The sequence below is a fragment of the Cucurbita maxima genome, unplaced genomic scaffold (assembly GCF_002738345.1).
Source record: "Cucurbita maxima cultivar Rimu unplaced genomic scaffold, Cmax_1.0 Cma_Scf00013, whole genome shotgun sequence".
In the NCBI taxonomy this organism is placed as follows: Eukaryota; Viridiplantae; Streptophyta; class Magnoliopsida; order Cucurbitales; family Cucurbitaceae; genus Cucurbita; species Cucurbita maxima.
The window spans coordinates 734,929-758,176 of NW_019272029.1; the positions used below are offsets into that span (position 1 = coordinate 734,929).

Below are 23,248 nucleotides of genomic sequence, written 5' to 3' on the forward strand. Positions count from 1 at the left end.
TTTTTTAAGTACTCTTAAACTAATTAATTTTTTAAAAAAAGAATACTCAAATTTTAAGATTGTATTATTTCTTTGAGCATTTAAATATTTAAATTGTACTTTTAATTTATTTTATCACTTTATTAAAAAAATTTATAAATGTGGTCAACTCTCCTAGGTCAACTTTTCTAATATTTTGCTATTTTGTAGGTTGGAAGATGAAAATAAAAAATAGTATTAATTAAATTCAATTAATATTTTAATCAAACCTTTGAAACATTTAAATTCTAGTTCGAAAAATAGTTCTAAATAGTCCTTAAACTTCTAAGCTATTAGATATATTCACCATGGCAATCAAAGACGATCATCACGTATATTTTATAGAATTTACATTTAAAACAAAACATAACAAACTAGTCAGCGTATAGTATATTGAACATTGTAAAACGAAAATATATTCCCTAGCCAAATTCTACGTTTTAGCTAACTCGAAAAAGAAAATTACAGATGGAAACGCTTAATGAAATGCATTCTAAATCTAAAACAATAACGAATAGAAGAATATATGGAACTTTGTATAACACAATAGGCAAGAGAGAATCAAACACATGAAAGAATGCATTACAACAGCAGTTAACAAGATCAACCTCACCTTCTATACTCAATTATGGCTAGCTTTCAAATTTGTGATGCGTTTGGAAGATATGTATTCAGAAGAAGATCAGGCACCTCAAATGGGGCGTCTGATGGTGGTGCTGCGTCGTTTGAGGACGATGAATGTGGAACAGAGGAGTTCTGAAGCTCGGTTGATTCTAACACTGCCTCTGAATGTGTCGTATTATTTACGGATGATGGTGGTATTATTTGAGTTTCTACTGGTGTGGTGTTGGAGGATGCTAATTGAATATCAGATGGCTCTAAACCATTTAACATTATCGGAACATTTTCTACTGAAGTAGTCGGAGACGTGTCGGTCGCTGCTGTATTAGTTGGGGCTTTACCGTCTGAAGTCTGTTCAGTTGGTTCCGATTGGGTCGGTGTACCTTCTGTTTGTTGTTGTGGATCAGCAGGCGGTGCCTCCAGTAGCAAAGGCTTGGCTGGTTGCTGCAATGCACCGTGTGCCCCAGGAGTTGGCTTCTTTGGAGCTAGATTGGAAGATGGCAGAGTTGGCATTCCAGGAGGAAGGATTTCAATTGGAGGCTTCTTGCCTGCATCTGCCAAGGTTGTGAGTTTTGGCTCCTCGAGGGATGCAAAAAATGCAGCTGCAGCGTCGGTCTTTTCCGACGAGGTGTGCTCCATCTCCTTTTGTAGCATCTTGTTCCAAGATTCGACCAATTTTTTCAACGTCGGTCGGCCATGAGCCTGAAAATTGCAAGTTAATGCACAGACAGAAGTACATATGCAGAACAAATAAAGTTGACATACTTGAGCATGAAGCACAGCTTCCGCAAGCATTCCTGTGTCTTGCCATGCTTTCTCCATGAGAACATTGTCTCCTAAAACCGCTGCTGCAAACGCTGCTTCACGTCCCGAGCCGACTGAGATCAAATTGTTCACTAATCCCTGAAACGTTTACATTGCCATTTATCATAAGCAGACCATTGAAGACTAATTATCTAAAGAAAGAAAACCCAACCACTGTATGCACGAAGTATCCAGTCTGCCACTTACACGAGACGAAGAATATACAAACTTAGGCCAATTACGAAGCTTAAAACATAAGTGAACTGTAAGGCCGAGCACTTACACTCAATCGTGTCAACTCTCCATGATTTGCTAGTCGGAGAGCCAATCCTCTTAACTCATGACCTTGTAATGCACCTTTCAAGGAACCTGCAGCAGCTAACCTTTTAAGAGCCTCACGAGCAATATCAACCTGTCCAGTAGCATCTGCTGCGTCAATCAAGTCCAAAAACTCTTTTGCAAATTTCACAATTCCTTGAAATGTTTCAACCACATCGTCCTTTTTAGTTGTTAAGCTGAGAATGTCACTCAAATCAAGCCCTGTATTATCTTGCCCCATGTCCCTGCTGTTGCTCATAGTAAGAAGACACTGAAGTGCTCTTTTTAAATCATTTCCTTGCATGGCCAGATCAAATTCCAATCTGAAAATTGAATAGAGATGGATTAACAATTATAACTAGGACTAGAGTAATCAGATTGCAATACAACTGACATGGTTTTGACACATTGATCTCATATCAAGTGTGGCAGACTCCATGCTACTACTCAAAGAGTTATTGAGGAACTACGTATGAAGGGGCTTAAAAGCGGCAACAAACCACAAAAATGGATGTACATGTTTGTATGCTTTCTGACCAGCAATCTTGATGGAAAAGCAAACATAGGCATTTTACTTTTACAGGGGGTTCGCATCTTTCCTGCAAGTGTTTGTTTACCTCTTCGATATTCCTGGCAGATGTAGAGCTTCCATGGCATAGCCCATACCAAGCATAAATTGGGCTAAGTCATCATGATGTTCTCTACCAAGCCTACTTGCCCTGCAGAATAAGTTCTATTTAGGACTTGAAACGATTCCAGCCATTACCACAATGAAAAGAATGAGAAGAAAAAAAGAAGCTCATACCATTTGACGGCACTGATTGCATCACCATAGGCAGCAAGACACCGACAACGAATACCAGGATGATTTAAGGATAAAGCATGAGCACTCATGTACCTGGCCAAGAAAACTCAAGCAACGTAAGTTGGGATTTTCATTATTGCATTCAGAACTTTTTTCTGATTCAAACTCAAGAATCCTCCAAAGCATAAAAGATAATGCCATTGAAAAACGAGACAAAGAAGGATGATTCACGGTTTAAACTCTATGCATTCAAACTCTATGCATTCAACGTGATCGACATTGAGCAGCTAGTATAATTTTTTAAATGCTTCACAAGCACATGGTTCATGAAAGATTTACTGAACTTTCACCAGTAACTCTGGGATAGTATAAAAAAATGGAAATATGTGAACAAACAGAGAACCAGGTTATCGACTTCAGAAAAACTTTAACATTTGTACTTTCTAATGGGAGGATGGGTAGTTATGTCCTTTAAATTCCTATATAGTACAAGATTCAAGTACCTGTCAATTAACCAGAGAACTCCATCTCTAACACCAACTACAGCTAGAGGTCCTACAGGACGTTTCTGCTCAGCTGGGAAACGAGTAACTGCCACTGACACTCCACCACCGCCAACTGCTATCTCATTTGCTCTTCTGTCTTCGGTATCTTTGTGCATCATCGAATCATCTGCATCCACTTTTGACTGTTTGGGTAATGATAAAAATGGCGGTACAGAAGGAGCTTGCTGAAATGATGCCAATCGCACCACCTGATATAGTAAGGTAAAATTAATATTAAAAGATGAGAAGGAAATTAGCATTATTCATATGATTCGCGCGAATCATATACTACATACCAGAAATTAAGTTAGAAAATACTATTTTGAACAAAGGGTAAGTATTGGACGTACATCCAGCATGGATGTGCACCTGATAGTTTTCTGAAACAATTTTCTTTATGTGAGTTTCTTATTTAATTTATAAGGTCTTCTTCGCTAGGAAAGGCCAAAACTAAACACTTGATGGTTAGTTGAGCAGAATAACTATAAAAATTGGTTTTAGGAACTACTCTCCAAATAAGAAACCAAATGTCCCCATAATTTTTTGAATTAAAAATTTGAAATTGTTAAATTTCTCACCGGAAGAAACTTTCCCCATCAGAATCTGCAAGTATTCTGAAGTCAGTAGGAAAGGTCTTCCCATATCGGTCAAGGATATGCATGAAATCAAGATTCACATAATGTAAACCCAAAATAAGACAACACTTCTAATATCGTGATCACAGATAGTCAAATATAAAGAAAGGGAATAAGATTGGACCTGAAGCATTGGGGGCCTCAAGGTTATTCTTTCCTGGGCAACAGTTTGAGGGCCATCTACAGTGATAAGAGCTAACTCCCCATGCTCAGCAATGGCTTTAGCTTGTGCATCTTTCAACTTCATCTCTTCTTTCATTCTTTTCATTTCAATGTCAATAGCCGCAACTCCAGCATCCACAAAAACACATCTAGAACATGAGGCAGAACAAAGTAGCATAAGTTCTAGTAGTATCTCCTTTAAATTAAAATTTCAGATTTCAATCATAACGACATAAAATAGCACTTAAAATAATTTATAAAATCTCAAAAGAATATGTATTGCATTTTATGACAAAGAATGAGAAAAGCTACTTGTACAAGCAAAAAAAAAAAAAAAAAAAAAAAAAAAAAAAAAAAAAAAAAAANCCTGTCTCTCTCCAGAATACCTGTTTCCCCTTTCTCCAATATGCCTCACCAGAAACAATGGACCTGGTCAAAAGTTTTTCCCTCATCTCCCAATGATGATGCGTAAAACAACTAAGATTGAAAACAAAGTTTTCACATGCAATTTTGACCAAAATTGCAGAGGATGAATAGTTAAAATTTCAGAACCCCATTTGAATTATATGTTTGCAATTAGTGGAGAAAAGGTTGTGGTCATTATGGGTTGCAGATGCTACTGAAGACCTCATCATCCAACAGTCACACAAGTTCTTTTAGAAAACAGTGTAATGGAGGATTCATATGGATCCGAAAAAACAAAACCATGAACAAAAGAGGAAGCTTCTTATAGATTACAAAGGTTCTAAATGGAAGAAAAGGAGACGTTGTCTCTGGGGAAGACTACCAAGGATGGGCAAACTTCAGAAGCCTTATTTTTCTATTTCTTGAAAGGAAAGGGCAGACTCCCAAATGAAACAGAAGAATAAAATGGAAGGAGTAGACAATCATACGAAAACATGATAAAGATGGCAACAACAACCTCCATGCGGCCGTCAGGAGCTGTCTTTAAATCAAGGCCCAGAGTGAGAAGGAAAGATTGAAGTGGCATCCTAGTGGTAACTGAACTGGACTTTCACAACGACTAGAATAGGATCTTGAAGATTATCCAAAATCAAACACAGGATCATCTTCTTAGAAACCTTTTCTACCCTGACAAAGCCTCCTAAAATTTCTGTCAAATGAAGTTGCCCGGATATTAGCTATGAATAAGGGGTGAGTGACTTGTAGACATATGACACTAAAGATGGAAACATGGGATGTCACAAAGCATAGCAGGCTTTGTGGTTCCCACATATGTAGGATGAATTAGAGAGGTATTACTGTGGACTTGTCCTACATAAATTAGTTTATCAAAACTAGAAAAGGAATTTACAGGTTGTATCCTACCAAGATGGTAATCTTTTGATTGGTGAAGCTGTTGCAATCCAAGGAATCTTCTCATCAGTGACAGCTAAAGGTTACAAAGGCCACGAGGGTCCTGGCTTGAACCCGGTGTGTGGAGAATCCAAGATGGATTGCTCTACCCGACAATTTCCATGACAGATCTCTCTGATCATGGTCAAATGGGGTACGAAGGGCCAACGTTCCCTAACAAGCCATAGAACTAGCAACAGTATGATTATGATGATTTGAAACTAAAACAAGCACAAAAATGGCAAGTTCAACCTTTCAATGCATATAGGTAAAGTGACACAAAAGGAACGAACGTAGTTTAGACCTTGTTCGTGGTTGGATAATAGGGCTGTGTGGGCCTGCATCCCCTCAAAACAGCTAGCATCCTCACAGAAAAGACCAAAGTTTCAGCAAGAGATCCTCAATTTGTATTGGTTATACAATGACGTATGGTGCATAGAGGGAGATTTCCATGTGGCAAGATAAAGTGCAAACAAATCCTCGGGGGCAGAATCATCACTTGAAGTGGTCTAATTTGGAGTACTCATGAAATTTGAAAACATCAAAGGACAAGACAAAAAGGCTAGGCAGAAACTAAAGCAAAACAAACACATTGCAAGATTGAATTGAACTGAAGAGAATTGAAGATATATCTCTTGCAATTTATTGAGAAGTATACAAAATTCATGAGGAATATGATGAATGTTAAGCCAGAAATCCAACAAGAATTTATACAAGCAAGGGGGAAATACAACTTACTCTATGGTAGTTGGAGTAGCCACAAACAGTTGTCTACGGTGCCAGACAGCTCCAGTAGCATATGGAATTGCTACGTCTCCCAAGTATCTATATTGAGGACGCAGAGCAGATACAACAATGTAATGCTGATATGCGAAGGCACAATATTCAATAGTTTGGTCCCATGCAGTCCATTCTGGCTGAGGCAGAAGCCCACCAACAGGCTGAAAAGTTTCCCAGCTGCATGAAATACACCATCCAGAGTGAATAAAAGGGGATAATTGAACTGGCGGGAAAGGAGGTAATGTTAATGCTACCAAATCGACATCCCTCCCCCCACCAAAAAAAAAAAAAAAAACAAAATCATTAACTGGATGGAAAGCTCCCATCCGCTCAATANAAAAAAAAACAAAGTCATTAACTGGATGGAAAGCTCCCATCCGCTCAATAACTACCATGAAAAGTGAATATAAAAGCATAAAATATATATATCTCCTTGGGAAAACTCAATTTTTAGAAACACGAAGGGGGTGACTTGTGAACATTCAAGATCACCATTTACAAGTAGGATAAATCATCCATGAGAATAAACTAGCTGAGACGTTCAGAAATACAAACCAACCAAACGACCTACCTCAGTTTTATATCGGTTTACCCACTTGGTAAAACCTCCCATCATAGTTGCACTAAAATTTTGCTCTAAAAAAACTACTTCAAATATTGATTCTCAAGCAAGCCCACGGTAGCAATGGAACCGGGAAAAGTATACAAAAAAGATCGTTCTTTTCTATTCTATTAGTATTAGATTAGTATTAGTTAGTGATCTCGGTTTAGTGAGTCATTTATTTCGTGATGAACTGTTAGCACCAAACCTTCATTTTGTCTCTATGGATCGAGGAGAAAGGGAGCTCAATGGGAAGAGGATGGCAATTCCTTTGGCATACTTGCCCACTTTTGTAATTTCATCTATTAATGTAATGAAGGAATCTCTGTTTCTCATTTTAAGAAAATAATTCTGATTCATGCCAATCAGTGCCTTCTAGTGTCCATTGACCTTTTGGGTGGATGAGCGTTCCTCTTCTGAATGGAGTACATATATATATATATATAAAAAAAAAACAGAAAGAAAGAAAGAAAGAATTTAGCTCCACATGCACAATTATTCTCACCTGTACAATTGAAAGTTTGGTGGTGGTGTTTCAGCCGAAGATCTATGGGAAGAAAAACGACCGTCAAAACTTGAAAAGGAAGAAACACCGCTGTTACCAAATCCTGATAAAGGCATTGTTGAAATTGCTGTCGCAGCAACAGAACTAATTCTCCTGGATGTTCGATATGCAACGCCAAGAAGAGCCCCACCATGCAAACCAACCACCTAAAAAAAATTGTTTTAGCAAAAATAATTTCTCCACGTACTAAATGAGAAAATGAAAAATGCAATGACTTACTAAGCTTATTTCAGTTTAATAAGAAAATAAAAAATGCAATGACTTTTGGGCACTGCAAGAGATGAATGCAGTAGAAAATCCAATGACTGAAAAGAAATGCAGATCTTTGATAATCAGATAAATGTATAAGAAAATACCTCATATATGGGGCATAGTGTAGGGCAATAGAATTATTTTTAGTTTTCCTATTTTGAAAAAATTCAACCAAATATTTAACCAGTCAGATTCCCACAATATAAATATATGCACGCATACATACATACATATAAGAAGTGGTTCAAGTGAGGAAATTGGACAGAAAATAAGAATTGATTGGACGGGTCGATAGCTTTAAATTTTCATGTTAAAAGTACGGCTGGAAAGAAATGCAACTTTTCGAGAGATCAGGAAAAAAAAAATGAAATTTTTAGGCATTGTATGCTTTGCGGCTGCTTCTATTTTGGCTCTCTTATAAAGGGAATTTTATAACTACCCTATTTCTGTGATCAACACCAACGTGAGTATTTTTGTAGTCCCTCTTGAGAATTCTAATAGGATATTCCTCACGTTCTTTTTGTAAATTGTGAGTAGCATATTGATGATGATGATAGTAATAATAATAGAATGTGACATGATGTGCTGGAGTCGGAGAGACTATAATTGGCCGACATGAACTTGCTCATGTACAGTCATCTTAAGCTGTGCAACACATGTTTTTCTGTTGTTCAAAAGAAGAAAAAAGAGAACAACTTTCATCAAGAATAAAGAAATTAATAACCGAAAGGGGAGTCATAGAGAAGTATTGACCAAACTCAGGCACCAGAGCGAGCAAAAAATACTAATAGTGATTAAAACCAAAGGATGATCACAAAAAGACAGCATCGTGGACTGGACCTAAAAGGCACTAAAGCGAAGTGAGCCACATCCCAAAACCTGCTCCCAAGAGCCCTTAAATATCTTCTTAGTACTCTTTTAACCAAACATTCCAAAAAATAAAGGAGACACACACAATAATCAAATACTCCAGAAAATACAGAACACAAACACTACCTGCCCCAAAATTGACATCTATCCCAAAAGGAAGGATATAAACCCTCTTTTTCTATCATACCACAGCAACATTGAGGACCACACACCACCTCAAACACTTGCAAAAATCTAATATGAATCCTCCAGTAAAAGTGCATCTTCAAAGGATGTACTCAAAATCCTCCATCGCCTACTTACAAAGGATCACCACAATATCAAGCTCCAAAAAATAAAGATATGGATCACATCAGCATTGTTGATCCTTTCAAGAGCAACAATAAGTTTTACCTTACTTCATAAAATTAACCTTCTCATGCTGAATGAGGTAGGGGAAAAAAGAAGAGAGAGAAGAAAAATTGAAGGACTTGAAAAGAACTCCCCATCACCAAATTTCTTGTTTTCACTTCCAATGCTTAATCTTCACCTAGGTTGCCCTTAATGTGGCAATCTCACAAATGGGAGTGTGAAGGAATTTTAGGAGGAAATGTCTTGTTGGAAAATAGTTAAATTATGCAAGCGTAAACCACGTAAGTGAATATCACAACTGGGAGTGTGAAGGATGTTAGATCATGCAAGTGGATAATCGTTATTAAATTATGGAAGATCCCTTTGCCATCATATTGAACTACGGATGTACATATTACCATTGTCCCAAAATAAAGTATAAGAAAAAAGAATTGAAGGGCATGGACTACAAGCTAATTACCGGTTCACTGCGGCTGCCTACAGACCTCATCAAAATGTTTGATGTCCCATCATCGAGCAATATACGAACTTGAACACTGGCTGAGGAAGCAGCAGAAGCAGCTGCTGCAGCTGCCTGCGCTGCTGCTGCAGCAGCTTCCTTTGCTCTTCTCGATGATCCCCCCTTAGGAATTGTTGGAAACCTAGGAGGTATGGCAGATTCCAGCAATGCAAACCTATCTCGACATGTATCCCAGGCCAGAAGCCTCGCACTTCCGGAATCAACAATGGACCAGTCACTTACTTTGTAGATAGAAAAGTATGGAATATCAGGCCAAATTATAGCAAGGTACCTGCATCAAAATCAAGCCTGTGAGCAACAAATTTCCAAACAAAAAAACACCCACGTATAGATGATATTACGAGAGATACTGAAAACAATAATTGACCCTGATGAACAAACTTGATAGAAATACATAACAAAATCAACCTAACAATGGAGATTTTGCTAACCCATCCTCATGGATGCATAACCAAATATAAAATTTACTTTACACAGAAAGGTTTAAACAAGAAGAATATGGGGGCTAACTTACTTTCCAGAACTGCTAACAGAAAGAACTGAATATGCATCATGTGGAACAGGAGTGCTGATGTGTTTTTTGCCCTGCTTGACTTGTAGCAGCTCATCTCCTTTTAACCTTCCTCCTTCAGATAACGATCCATTATTTCCCAAAGATGGATTCGTTGTGTGAGCCAATTGAAAATTTAACAATTTTAGCTCCCTTTCAACTACATAAACAGCAGAATGCTCTCGGCCACCTGATGGAGTTGGAAGAGGAGCTACTGCTGGAAGAGATCTAGCATCAAGTTCACTGATGATAACACCAATATTGGTTCCAGTAGCAACAAGATGAGGTTGTAAAGGATGAGCAGTCATACAGTAAACCTGCAACATGAGACTGATAAGTAATCATCGAGCAATATATGATCTTGAACAAGCAACATTTTTTCAAGAAAAAAAAAAAAAACATTTTTATTTTCCTTCTTTTATTTTCACTCCCTTCAGGTGTTTGTAACCCTTGAACATTTTTTCATTTAATTACATCAATGAGAAATTGTTCTTATTCAAGAAAAAAAAAAAGCTTCAATATCGTTTTTTTTTTTCTTTGAAATTTTATACATTCCATATTCATACAATTTATTGAATGAACAAGACAACTTTTTCTCAACAATATTTGGAGAGAAAACTTATTAGAGGGTTAAAATTGCAATACTTTCTAAAACTTTAAGGTTAAGATCGAAACATTTATCTAAGTATGAGGTGCAATTGGATGAAATTGAAAGTTTAGGGTTAAAATTGATACAACTTGATAAGTTTAGGGGTCAAAAAAAATTCTAAAAAAAAGGAACAAGAAAAGAATAAGAAGATGCAAGGGAACCAAGGGGCTTGAAAGAAACCCCAAGAAAACAACAATGATCTAGGCTAAATGTTTATAGAAACGAAAAGACAAAACAAACTCATTAGGAATAGTTAGGTGATTCATGCTTGTGGCGAAAGACATACCCTAACTTTCTTGTTTGGAGCAAGCATTTGAGGAGGGACAAGGGAAGAAAGTTCACAAAGTGGTCTTGTGAGAGCTGAGTGCGTGGGGTGCTCAATAGCCCTGAAAAAGTTCAAGCGTTATCCTATAAGAGCCTAAATGTAATAAGAAAACAAAAAAATTAGGTGAAAGCTGACATCACAAGATCACCGCTCTTTTACTTCACAAAAAAAAAAAAAAAAAAAAAAAAAAAAAAAAAAAAAAAAAAAAAAAAAAAAAAAAAAAAAAAAAAAAAACGAGAATCCTCAACATTCTTATCTGACATGATCAGTTAAGAAAATGAAGAAGAATAGTAATATTAAAATAAAAAACATACCATATGTGGGAATCTTTAACACAAGTGAGAATATCAAGGTTTGGCGCACGAGGATGACACCAAGATGCAACACTATGGCAGGCCAGTTTTGGAACAGGTTTGATGCGACGGAGTTCCTGAGATGAATAAGATTAAATGAGATATCACAGTATTCAAGAAGACTTGGCAGGAGACAGCCTAATAAATATCTGTTAAACGATCCAGTATTGTAAAATGTAATGCACTATAAATATGCAACGATACCTTAAAAGTGATAGTATCCCAAATGGCAAGTGTTTTGTCCGCACCAATTGTGATAAGTTGGGGAGCACCTCCGATCACTCTGGAAAGTTCGACAGCTATCACCCCACCATCATGTGCCTATTAAGAATGTAAAAGATCCAGTTCATTAATCATTATGGAACACACAATAAAAATATTAATCATGAAAAGTAAAAATGTGAAGCATTAAGTATTCAATTTTTAAGAAACAACCAGATAGAAGAATATAATAGGGAAAATTGGACAAAAACAAAAAGTTTTTTGAAGAAGCCATACGCATAAAATATTTAAACATAATAACTGATGAACCAACAAATAAAATAGTTATAGAAATTGAAGGTAGGGGACGCACTTTTAAGCTAAGTTTTGGTACAAGTTCTCGTGAATCTTGGCTGTTGTCCGCACTCCAGAGTATAAGTAAGCCATCACTAGCACCAGATACCAGAAGCGCCTGGCAATCAAATCCACAAATACAAAATGGTAACAAATCTAAAAGGAAAAGGAAGGGAAAGCATCAATAAGCAAAGAAAAAAAAAAAAAAAAGGGCAATTTATTGAAATGCTAATGCGTACAACAATTCAAATCGAAACATTGTCACAAATCAAATCCCAAAATCACAAGCGTACACCAAATTGCTTGATAATAATTATAAACATCAAGTAAGAAATGCAAATCCACCAAAGTTCTGTTTCTATCAACTTCATCAAAATCTTCATGTTTATAATCCAAGCTTCACTACCTCAAACTTTACATGCCATCTTCAATCTGAATAACTTTTCCTCATAACGATACATAATTGAAAGAAAAATGTCGAAAAATGTAGAATAAACCAATAATTGATGAATAAATGACCTCAATCGATTAAGAGAGAGAGAGAATGCCATTTCCTATCAAATTATTGGAACTGAGTCGATGCATCACACATTACACCCAGATCACATTTTATAGAGTTACCTCGCCCGAGGAAGCCATGAAGGTCATTAAACATGAGATTGATCCTTTATGACCTCCAGTATATCTGCGCACTAGCTGCAAGAAAATATGAAGTTAGAAAATAAGACAACAGTTTGATAATGCTATCAAACTTCGTTTGGTGAGTAAATATCTCAAACCTTCCAGGTTAGCATTGAGAGGACCCTAATAACACCATCTGATCCACCAAAGGCCACAAGAGGACCCTCTCCTCCCGAAGTTCTAGAAAGGAACTCCATGCTGCAACATGGATGGTGGCGGCATTACTTCCCATCAAAACACAAATTAATTCTACAATTACACGATCAAGGGGTATCAAACAGAGTGATGAACTTACCAGAGAAGAGATTTATTGTCAAGATCCTGCTTCGGAACATCACGGCCTCGCATTGTCACCAAGTCCAAGAATATGGCTTTATTTTCACAACAGATAACTAGAAAATGCCTTCCCTTTGTGGAAGGGGCAAAGGAACTCATAGCTGATGTAACTTGGTTGACAGCTGACGGAGCTTCAGCAGCTGCGGAACGGTTCCGGCAAAGTTGCCAAAAGCGTACATCATCGTCATAGAAGTTCACCTGCTTGACACTGCATTAAACAATTAGCAATTTTCAAATCAACCAAAAGAAAACCGGGAGATGACAGACTCACACCTTCCCCCTCGTATAGCTTCAGCCGACCTCCCCTTCAAATCTAACAATCACGTTCAAGAGACACAAATCAGCAAAACAAAAAAGAAAAATTCAGATGAACATTCAGAAAAAGATTCAAAACAGAACAATTTAAAAAAAAAAAAAAAATCTCATTGGCTCGAACCTGATTCGCCCTCAGCGAGCTTCTCCAACTTGGCGCCAACGAGACGCCTCTGATCAATTCCACCTGCTTTGAGCTCGTAAATAACCTGCCGATGCTCCCAATTCCAAACAGAGACGTGATCCGACGCATCAGCCGTAACAAGCCACGGATGTGTCGGATGCATCTGTATCTTCACGATCTTCTCGTTCGAAGGCCGAAACGCCCTTAGCCTCAACATTTTGCTTTCCTTCCTTTAGTTCAGTAGGACCGGATCCACCTTCAATTCAACTGGAATTACATGAACAATGCTTGCTAAGATCAGCCCTCGACTTCAAGAATGTAGTCCGATGCATGTGGTTCTTGCCGGCGATGGCATTTGTCGTATCGGTGAAGGAATTTTGTGAAGTCCAGCGTTGGGTTCCGCTCGGGTGAGCAACCGCGAAACCAATAAACGAGTCCCTTTCCTTCCGATATCGCTCCTAATTGCTTCCAAACGACGTCGTTGTCAATTCCTATAAACAGCAAGAAAAAAAATTCTAATTTTAGTAATCTACTTTCAATAAAATAAATAAATAAATAAATAAAAAATTAATTATACGCGATATATATATTCGAATTATAAACTGATTAAATTAATTAAAATGAAGTTTTAGAAGTTCCAACAATTTTTTTAAAACCAAAAATAAATTGAACATAGTAATAATTTTTAAAATCTTTTACTTTTAAAAAACAATTTTAAAGTGAAGCTTTTATTTTTTAATTTAAGAACATGAATTACTTACATATAGAAATGATTACTAAAAGCAAACGCCACAATTATTCATTAAAAAACCAAAATCGATTGCAAAGGCATTGGGTCCTCCAAAACTGGATCTTCAGCTGGCATCAATCAAGCCACTATTTTAGTGTCTATAATTTTTTTTTAATCATAGGTTCTAAATTATGTTGACTTTTTTTTTTTTTATCAAAGTTGACTTTTTAGCTAGCTAACAACGGCTTATACTTGCGTTTATTAAATACTTTTAAATTTTAAGACACATAATTATAAGTTATAGTCACAGACACGATGATTTTACTAACAATCATAATGTATTATATAGTTAATAAATAACTTTAAATTAATAATAACAATTATTTAAAATTATTGAAATTATAAAAATTAAATTCCAGCTGGCATTTCGAATTAGGGGTACAGAAGATGGGTCTTCCCTAACCTCCCAACGGCCCACTACCGGTTCATCGTTATATATCCTCTACCCAATTCCGCCTCCTCTCCCACTCCCAGTTTCTTCTCAGAGCTCAGAGATTTCCCCTCCAATGGCGTCCTTCTCCCATTTCATCCTCTTTTCAGCCATTTTTGGGTGCTTTCTTTCACGCGCCCAATCCCTCACTTGCTCTTCTCAATCCTTCTTCAACAGATCCTTCGCCCACTGCGACGATCTCCCCCATCTCGACGCCTTTCTCCACTGGACCTACGACCCCAAAAATTCCTCTCTCTCCCTTGCTTTTCTCGCCTCTCCGCCGCATTCCGCCGGATGGGTCTCCTGGGCCGTCAACCCCACTTCCACCGGTATGGCCGGAGCTCAGGCCTTGGTCGCCTCTGTTTCCGGGAAATCCCCCTCTGTCAGTACCTTCAACATCTCCTCCTATTCCTCTGTTCTCCCCTCACGGACACTATCCTTCCTCGTCTGGGATCTCGCCGCTGAATATTCCGCCGGTCGGTTCACTATCTTCGCTTCCGTTAAAGTTCCGCCCAAGGCTAAGTCGCTGAACCATGTCTGGCAAGTTGGACCGGAGGTCGACCCGGATACTGGTGTTCCTTCTGTTCATGAGTTTAAACCGGCTAATTTGAAGGCCAAGAGCGTGTTGGTTTTTGATAAGAAGGGTGGTGCTAGTCCTGCCCCACATGCTCTCGGCGGTGCGTCTCCTGCACCGTTGCCAGAGGTTGTCGGCCTTAACGAAGCTGCCGCTTCCGCCACCGCGCCCAGTCTCGATAAGAGTGGGTTCGCCGGAAGTAGAAGCCGGAATTTCGGGCTGGTTGTGGGTTGGTTTGTGTTTGTTTGGGGAATTATTAGTTTCTGATTTTAATTTTAGAAAATAATAATAATAATAATAATAATAATACAAACTCTGTCTCTGTGATTCAGATTTTTTGGTTTTTTTTTTTTTATTTTGATTCCTACGAATATAAAAATAAATGATTTAATTTCATTACATTATGAACTTTGGATTATTTTAATAACAATATTATTATTTTATTCGATCCGTACCATTGGCTGAATTTTTTTATTTTTTTTTTAATTATTAAAGTAATGTTTTCGAACCTATCGTAAAATCCAATAATGTTTAGAATGAATTATTAATAGAGCGGTGACATTTTAGTTTCTTATAAACGTAACTTTCGTAGCAATATACTTTATAGAAATCTTTTAGTTTGTTACGTGAAAGATAATAAATGATGTTGTTATGCTGTGATTATGATTTTTCGACGATGCAATATGAATATTTGGCACTATGTTGGTAGAATTCGCGAGATTGATGAGGTCGATAGTCCGAAAGGTATGCATGACGTTCGATAATCCAAATACGATGGTAGGAAGTACTCTACGATCAAGTTGACCACTTTACTTAGAACACACAGATAAAAGTCAAAGTCAAAGTCAAACATGGTAACGGCAACATAAAAGAAAAGGAAAAGAAGTTTTTATGGTAAGTAAGTTCCCACTCGCAATTCCCAAAATTAGTGGCACGAAAGTTGATCTTCCCCAACCTCCTAACGCCCCACTCCCTATTCACCTTTATATATTCTCTCCCCATTTCCTCTTCTCTCCCACTCCCATTTCCTCTCCAATGGCGTCCTCCGCCCATTTCATCCTCTTCTTAGCCCTTGCCGGAACCCTAATTTCACGCGCCCAAACCCTCAATTGCTCTTCCCAATCCTTCGCCAACAGATCCTTCGCCCACTGCGAGGATCTCCCCCATCTCGACGCCTTTCTCCACTGGACCTACGACCCCAAAAATTCCTCTCTCTCCCTTGCTTTTCTCGCCTCTCCGCCGCATTCCGCCGGCTGGGTCGCCTGGGCTGTCAACCCCACCTCCACCGGCATGGCCGGAGCCCAGGCCCTCGTCGCCTCTGTTTCCGGCAAATCCCCCACCGTCCGTACCTTCAACATCTCCTCCTACTCCTCTGTTGTCCCCTCACCGAAACTCTCCTTCCTCGTCTGGGGCCTCGCCGCCGAATTTTCCGATGGTCGGTTCACTATCTTCGCCACCGTCAAAGTTCCGCCTAAGACCAAGTCGCTGAACCAGGTCTGGCAAGTTGGACCGGCGGTGGACCCGGATTCTGGTGTTCCTAGAGTTCATGAGTTCGAACAGGCTAATTTGAAGGCCACGAGCGTGTTGGAGTTTGATAAGAAGCCTAGTGCTAGTCCTGCCCCAAATGCTCACGACGGCGCGTCTCCTGCACCTTCGCCAGCGGTTGTCGGTGTCAACGAAACTACCACTTCCACCACCGCGCCCAGTCCTGAAAAGAGTGGGGTCGCCGGAATTAGAAGCGAAAATTTGGGGCTGGTTGTGGGTTGGTTTGTGTTTGTTTGGGGGATTTTTAGTGTCTAATTTTAATTTAGAAAAAATAACAATAAAAAAGCAAAACTCAGTGACTTTATATTCTGATTTTTGGGGTTTTTTTTTTATATTTATTTTCGTTACCACAAAATGGAAAAATATAATAATATTTTCGTTTTAATCGTTTATTTGCATTTTTTTGGGAGAATTATTCTATTTTTTGTTATAAAAACAATATCTATTTATTAATAATAATAATAATTTTTTTTTGAATTTTTTTTATATATAATTATTGAATCAGATTTTTTAAGTATTTTTTATTTAGTTAAATACTATTTATTTTAGTCTGGAGTTTATTTTATCTCGTTGCATATAGTTATTTAGGCTCTCTATTTTGAAAAGCATTCGAGGGAGAGGTTTTTCACATGTTTGTATGTTTTCCTTTACAACGAACGTGTGATCTCACATGTTCGGTCTCTAATTTTAAGTACGAAAAGTAATATTTTTATTTTAACAAATTCAATAAAAAATATATATAATTTAAAATTGGACACCTCAAATATAAGAAGAAATTTTAACGTTTCTATTTTAATTAAGAGTTTTGGAATATTTAATTGCATAAATCTAACCTGTTTTTGCTCTTTTTATGGAAATAAATATAGTCTTAATAATTACAAAATTAATTATTTTTTCAAATAAGTAAATATTTTTGAAAGTCTAAACAGATCAAAATAAGTAATTAGGAACCAATAAATAAATAAATAAATAAACAAAATTGATGTTTTTAAATGGGAAGATGGATGAGGTGATGATGACGTAAGGGTAATGTCATGGAAAAGCATGCGTGGCACGTGGTGAGGAAGAGAAAAAGGAAAGAGCGCGGAGTGAAGGTGAAGTTGACAGGTGGAAGGTAGGATGCCAGGTCAGCGCCATGGAATTGTTTCCCATAATTGTGTTTTTTTAATAATTTCCGTTCATAATTCATTCCTTCTTCCTTCGCTTTCACCCTTTCTTCCCTCGTTTTCCACGTCATCTTTAATTCTATTTTCATTTTCATTATTTATTTATTTATTTACTTATTTTACTTTCAAATTTGTTTTTTTAAAATATATATTTAATTTTGAAATCGTTTCAAATATTATCCGACAAAAGATGCAAGTAATATTATTTACAATTAAAATATATATGAAAACATAATTTAAATAATTTTCATAAAATCAATTAACCCTCGAAATTGATTTTGTGAGACTTTGCCCCGAACGTAATGGAGAATGGGTATTTCTTCATGTTACCTAAATAAGGTCGGTCCTTATTTCAATATTTATTTACATATTTAATAAATAAGTCTATATTTTTACTATAAACTCAATTCGTGTGGAGAATTCTCCCTTAAATTCTTTCGAAAATAAATAATAGATTTCATAGAGATGAAAATTGAAATAGGTAGTATGGACATAGACGAGGAAGAGTTTCTCGTCCTTGATCCACATGGTGAACATCTCTAACAACAATGTCGACCCATTTCAACTCCCAACTTAACCCAATTCATCCAATCAGGTGGACGTGAAATAAATATATATATTTTTAGAATTTTGAACGAAAATTGAGATTTAGAGTAATTTTGAATTTTAAATGTTTGTAAAGATATGAATTTCATTTAAAAATTCAAACGTATTATTTGAAACAAAATATGAAGGATGGAAATATCGTTTAGAAATATTTTGTATATTAAATAAATTTAGAAGTGGAAGGAGTAAATTGAAAATAGAAGAAAAATGGAAGGACGGAAACGTAATTTCCTTCATATAAACATTATCCAGATGGAAATAGAAAAGAAAAGGAAAGAAAATCAAAATGGGACCAACAATAAAAAGAAAAAGAAAAAGAAAATGGCCTCTGCCACCGCAGCAATGAAGAAGCTCCCACCACGTGTCGCAAAACGGCGAAACTATTTTTGAATTTGAATTTGAATTAAAATTTTTCTAATGATAGCATATTTAATTCCGGTGGTAAATTTATTAAAGCAATATCTTCGAAATTCCAGTGCCCCGCAAAATACTCGACAACTCCCAATTCTTCCTCCTCCTCCTCCTCCTCCTCTTCCATGGCGTCTCCGAGTTGGGGGTTGTTTTTTATCCTTTTTATCTTTCTTTTTCTTTCTCCTGCAAAGTCTCGCCCCTGTTCTTCCACTAAATTCTCCAACAACAATCTCTATTCTCACTGCTCCGATCTCCCTTTCCTTTCCGCCTCCCTCCATTCCACTTTCGATTCTTCCAATTCCTCTCTTTCCGTTGCATTCGTTGCCGATCACTCCAATGCAGCTGGATGGATCGCTTGGGCTGTCAATCCCACCTCCACTGGTATGGTCGGCTCTCAGGCTCTTGTTGCCTATCTCGAAGCTGGTGTTCCGGTTGTCAAGACTTATGATGTTGCGTCTTATGGTTCTGTTAAGCCTTCCGAGCTTTCCTTTGAGGTTTGGGATGTGGCGGGGGAATTTTTCGGTGGAGAGATTATTATTTTCGCGAAGTTGAAGGTGCCTGCGGCTGCTACGACGCTGAACCATGTCTGGCAGGTCGGGCCGTCTGTGGATGGAACTCGTTTGGGCGTTCATGAGTTTGAACCGGAGAATCTTAATGCGAAAGGAACCCTAAGTTTGTCTGGTGGTGAATCGACGAACACCGCATCCGGCGGTGAAATCGATCCACGAATGATAAGGAAAAATGTGCGATCTCTACGGAAAATTTGCCCCCTGATTTTTATATCGTTTCACCGATTTCCTCCGCTTTAACTTTTTCTTCTTTTTTCCTCTGCGTTTAATCTTTCAGATTCATGGAGTTTTGAACGCGGTGAGTTGGGGGCTTCTGTTCCCAATTGGAATCTTGATTGCGAGGTACCTTAGGGTTTTTCCGTCGGCGGATCCGGCGTGGTTTTATCTTCACATTTCATGCCAGATTTCTGCGTACGCCATTGGAGTAGCGGGTTGGGGGACTGGAATGAAGCTCGGGAGTGAATCAGAAGGGTATCAGGTATTCGATCACCGGAATATCGGAATCGCGCTTTTCTCCATGGCCACTTTGCAGGTACTTCTTCTTCCTTTTTCCTTTTCGGTTCCGTTTCGGCATTTTCTCCTTGCATTCTGCAAAATTTCCCGGAAAATAGTTAACACAGATAAAAAAGTTGGAATTAGTAATGGATATTGAAATAATATGAGTGTGACAGATGTTCGCACTGTTCTTGAGACCAAAAAAGGATCACAAATACAGAGTATACTGGAACATATACCACCACAGCATTGGTTACTCAATCTTGATCCTTGGCATCATCAATGTGTTCAAGGGCTTCCACATGCTTAGCCCTGATCACAAATGGAAGTGTGCCTATGTGGTTACCATCGTCGTCGTGGGCGCCATTGCTCTAGTCTTAGAACTCGTGACATGGATTGTGGTTATCAACAGGAAATCCATCAACAAATTCACTTAGCTGCTTCATCATATATATCCTTTTTCCCCCACTTCTCTTCGTATGTTTATTATTTATCATATTGTTGTGAGGATCATTCGTCGGTCCTTGAGAGAGGAAAGAGAAAGAGACATATAAAGTTCTTTGCACAATTAAATATACATATTTTGTTTTAATCATACTCTCACTCACTTTACTATCATCAATGTCATATCTATGAAACAATGTAAAACTACCCATGCCTAAGGTCAAGACACAAACAAAGTTAACTAATATTTAAGATGCTTGAGGGGACAGTAGTTCGTTGTTATTGTTATTGTCCGCTTTGGTCTAGTTTCACAATTTTTAAATGTGTCTGATATGGAGAGATTTCTACACAATTGTAAAGAGTTCTTTGTTCTCATCTACAAATGATGTGGGATCTCACAATCTACCTCCTTTGAGGAGGTACGACGCCTTCACTGTCACTCATTCTTCATTTCAATCGATGTAAGATCTCACAATAAATGAACAATGGTCATATAGATTTCAAAGTTAAGAGACCACCAACTTGATTAAGATTTATTAATCAACTCTACTCTTTCACCGTGCTAACATTTTAGGGGAAGCATATCAAGGGGGCCCTACGCCTTTATCCCTATTTTTTCTTTTTGAAAAAAATTCCAAAAATACAGTTTGTGATGATACATTTGGAAGGATATATACATTATGTGATTGGGAGTTGACCAAAACATTGCTTGCAACTCACAAACAAGAAAACTTCAAAGGGACTCATTAATTTCCCACCATATACCTCTCTTCAATGAATCCAAATCATGATGAAAATGATCGATCCTATTGTTGTTGAGATTTTTCATACAACCACATAATATTATATCTTATTATTTAATAATTACTTCTATTTACAATTTTATATTATCCATTACATAAAAAGAGTAGTTTGATAATGTACAAAAGAATTGAATCCAATAAATAATTTATAGAAAAAGGTTTGGTGTTTTATTCTAGTAAAACTAATATTAATATGACTCGTTTTTGTAACCATTACTAATTATTTGATCTACATCGCCAATTATTTATTTGATCTAATATGTCTAATGAGACCCGTCTTTCAGTCTAATAGATCGGCATTTTTTTATAAAAAAAAAAATAGAAGAATACAAATTACAAGAAGGTACAAATAGTAAGATACTTCAAAACTAAAATGAAACTTTTCAAAGTTCAAGCAATTTAAGATCATACTCAAAACTCACCTACTTTACGCCCCAAAATTTGCTCCAAAAGCCAGGTGGGGGCAGTCCCACAAATTTGCATCTGCAACCACTAACAAAATTATCATACAGAATCCCAAATCCAGTTCTGGGGAGAAGCAAAACTAAAAAAAATACGTTTTTTTTTTCCTTTCGTTTCAGTTAATATTTCAATAATAAGAATCTCACTTCCTGTTAATAGTCTGCCAAAGCTGGTGTTTTGAGAATACAACCAGTAGAGTGGGAAGTGGGGGAAGCAGCTAAATTTCTAACCTTGCTCTGTACATTATATCCAAACTTCGAAATTGCTGGAAGATCCAATTTTCTCCCCTAATATAATTTTACATGAATAATCAAGTAAATAATATAATAGTTGTTGATGGTAATAAATCAAGGAACCTGAACTAATTAAAATAAACCACTTATGAACTACTTTCACCCAGACTATACAACTCACAAATTATGTCAAGATGAAGGATCAAGGTTTTCTCAATGCAGAGGCTGCTCCCATGACGACTGCCAAAACAATTCCAAGTCCTGCACCGAGGGAAGCACCAACTGCTGCAGCTGTTAACGAGTTTTCCTTGGCTTTTGCATCTCGAGTTGCATCCATCGACATTGCGCGATCATATTCCAATTCCATGAAAAGTCTCTCCCTAGACAGCTCCTTTAGTTTAAATATGGAAATCAAAGGTGATTTAAACTTCAGAATCAGACCATAGCAACCAAAAAAAGACGGATGATTTCAGAGAAGCTACAATTGGAACAAATGCGCTTAAAATTTGAAATCATATTACCCAAAAATGAGACATGAAGAAAAAAGAAAAAAGTAATAATAATCTGAGAAAAATGGAGATTTTAAGCTTTTTTACAGAACTACAATTTTTTTGGGAAACGGGATGAAGGAAGTGAAAGAAAAGGAGAGGGTCGTGGTAAAGCTACAGATTCTTTGAATTAGATGTTCAAACCTGAAACGAAGCCTCCTCGTGGCTACGAAGTACACGATGGATAAGCTGACAGAGAGAGTTGACACCCTCCACTGGTAGAACAGTCTCTTTCCTCTGAAAAGGCCTCTTAACAAGATTGATTGGAGCAAGAAAAAGCTTTTGAGCAGCCATTGTCACATCCGAGTCTCCAATAATTGCACTGGTGGACAAGGAAGCAGTAGCAGCACCAGGATTAAAAACATAAGGACTCGAATTGATTATTCCAGTAGTGGATGGAGATGCTTGATAAGCTCGCAAAACGGCTTCAATTTCTGCTTTCTGTTGATGCGCACTTACAGAAAACTTGTTTGTTATGGCAAGGACCCAAGGAATACCAAGAGACTTAGCCTCATCCAAAAGTAGAGATAATGCCGGCTTAGGCTGTGATCCATTTGATTGCACGCATATAGGTACTTTATGCGACAGATTATGAACAAGAACCAGCAAATCTGTTTTCCGACTGAGGTCACGAATCCCCATCCATAATTCATCCCTGAAACTGGATGCCTCCATCTTAAGTTCCTAAAACAAAGAAAAAATAAGGTAAGAACAGAACTTGAAATATACATAGAAGACATTATTCACATGTACCAAAAGGCACGAGTAAAATTTGCATCCATCAGAATAGAACCAGCTGTGTATCACATTCCAGCTACATGGAGATCCATTCAGCAGAAAGACATCACAGCATGTTCAAATACAAACCTACTTCATATGTTTCTTAACACTCAATAGATAATCAAGGAAGGTACACATATCACTAATTTACAAAAACATAATTTAATAGTGAAGGCAAGCCTAGTGAAGCAAAGACATTATACTAGTTCAGAGCTTTCATTTTCACCATTAAAACCATAAAAAACCATGAAGGGACAGCACAGTGGAAGGATGAAGGGAAAAAAAAAAAAAAAAAAAAAAAAAA

The 23,248-nt window shown here is 37.3% G+C and overlaps 5 protein-coding genes across 9 annotated transcripts in view; 3 read left to right on the forward strand and 2 right to left on the reverse strand.

Moving 5' to 3' along the window:
• Positions 1 to 418: 418 nt before the first annotated feature.
• On the reverse strand, positions 419 to 13,522 carry LOC111488168. Of its 3 annotated transcripts, none has more exons than XM_023135834.1 (21): positions 13,089 to 13,522; positions 12,926 to 12,965; positions 12,612 to 12,860; positions 12,415 to 12,514; positions 12,257 to 12,331; positions 11,655 to 11,753; positions 11,285 to 11,401; positions 11,042 to 11,157; positions 10,689 to 10,788; positions 9,718 to 10,070; positions 9,144 to 9,474; positions 7,151 to 7,356; positions 6,003 to 6,221; positions 5,517 to 5,621; positions 3,871 to 4,057; positions 3,070 to 3,320; positions 2,567 to 2,659; positions 2,379 to 2,480; positions 1,727 to 2,084; positions 1,405 to 1,542; positions 419 to 1,341 (listed from the first exon to the last, which is right to left on the reverse strand). In XM_023135834.1, the coding sequence occupies exons 1-21, from the start codon at positions 13,303 to 13,305 to the stop codon at positions 658 to 660; spliced, it is 4,140 nt and encodes a 1,379-aa protein (XP_022991602.1). In that variant the 5' UTR covers positions 13,306 to 13,522; the 3' UTR covers positions 419 to 657. The 3 variants fall into 3 exon arrangements, with proteins under 3 accessions (XP_022991602.1, XP_022991604.1, XP_022991603.1); XM_023135836.1 differs by having other exon boundaries at positions 12,612 to 12,850; positions 13,089 to 13,119; XM_023135835.1 differs by lacking the exon at positions 5,517 to 5,621 and having other exon boundaries at positions 13,089 to 13,305.
• A 781-nt stretch (positions 13,523 to 14,303) lies between these two features.
• LOC111488470 (auxin-induced in root cultures protein 12-like) lies at positions 14,304 to 15,195 on the forward strand. Its single transcript, XM_023136215.1, has one exon. The coding sequence runs from the start codon at positions 14,385 to 14,387 to the stop codon at positions 15,147 to 15,149; it is 765 nt and encodes a 254-aa protein (XP_022991983.1). The 5' UTR covers positions 14,304 to 14,384; the 3' UTR covers positions 15,150 to 15,195.
• Positions 15,196 to 15,881: 686 nt separating this feature from the next.
• Positions 15,882 to 16,699, forward strand: LOC111488469 (auxin-induced in root cultures protein 12-like). The gene has a single exon (XM_023136214.1). The coding sequence runs from the start codon at positions 15,918 to 15,920 to the stop codon at positions 16,680 to 16,682; it is 765 nt and encodes a 254-aa protein (XP_022991982.1). The 5' UTR covers positions 15,882 to 15,917; the 3' UTR covers positions 16,683 to 16,699.
• A 1,953-nt stretch (positions 16,700 to 18,652) lies between these two features.
• On the forward strand, positions 18,653 to 20,309 carry LOC111488467 (cytochrome b561 and DOMON domain-containing protein At3g25290-like). Its single transcript, XM_023136211.1, has 3 exons — positions 18,653 to 19,353; positions 19,457 to 19,711; positions 19,851 to 20,309. Exons 1-3 carry the CDS (start codon positions 18,736 to 18,738, stop codon positions 20,109 to 20,111), a joined length of 1,134 nt encoding a protein of 377 aa, XP_022991979.1. The 5' UTR covers positions 18,653 to 18,735; the 3' UTR covers positions 20,112 to 20,309.
• A 997-nt stretch (positions 20,310 to 21,306) lies between these two features.
• Positions 21,307 to 23,248, reverse strand: part of LOC111488464 — an 8,779-nt gene continuing 6,837 nt past the window's right edge. The window contains exons 13-16 of one of the 3 annotated variants that reach the window (XR_002719206.1): positions 22,309 to 22,848; positions 21,798 to 22,007; positions 21,614 to 21,670; positions 21,307 to 21,404 (exon numbers count right to left, since the gene is read on the reverse strand). Coding sequence is in view for 2 of the 3 variants with exons in the window: in XM_023136208.1 (XP_022991976.1) it covers positions 21,819 to 22,007; positions 22,309 to 22,848 (729 nt within the window). In the remaining variant the exon portion in view is untranslated. Of the gene's footprint in view, positions 21,405 to 21,502; positions 22,008 to 22,308; positions 22,849 to 23,248 lie in introns of those variants that run through there. The other 2 variants (XM_023136209.1, XM_023136208.1) reach the window with 2 other exon arrangements.

Excerpts from the sequence above, each read along its gene's own strand:
- LOC111488168 (XM_023135834.1), bottom strand. The coding sequence starts at position 13,305 with ATGTTGAGGCTAAGGGCGTTTCGGCCTTCGAACGAGAAGATCGTGAAG. Across the intron at positions 12,861-12,925 it reads GAAGCTATACGAGGGGGAAG|TGTCAAGCAGGTGAACTTCT; the intron begins GTGTGAGTCTGT and ends TGTTTAATGCAG. Across the intron at positions 2,481-2,566 it reads GCAATCAGTGCCGTCAAATG|GGCAAGTAGGCTTGGTAGAG; the intron begins GTATGAGCTTCT and ends CTTATTCTGCAG.
- LOC111488470 (XM_023136215.1), top strand. The coding sequence starts at position 14,385 with ATGGCGTCCTTCTCCCATTTCATCCTCTTTTCAGCCATTTTTGGGTGC.
- LOC111488469 (XM_023136214.1), top strand. The coding sequence starts at position 15,918 with ATGGCGTCCTCCGCCCATTTCATCCTCTTCTTAGCCCTTGCCGGAACC.
- LOC111488467 (XM_023136211.1), top strand. The coding sequence starts at position 18,736 with ATGGCGTCTCCGAGTTGGGGGTTGTTTTTTATCCTTTTTATCTTTCTT. Across the intron at positions 19,354-19,456 it reads CACGAATGATAAGGAAAAAT|ATTCATGGAGTTTTGAACGC; the intron begins GTGCGATCTCTA and ends TTAATCTTTCAG. Across the intron at positions 19,712-19,850 it reads TCTCCATGGCCACTTTGCAG|ATGTTCGCACTGTTCTTGAG; the intron begins GTACTTCTTCTT and ends TGAGTGTGACAG.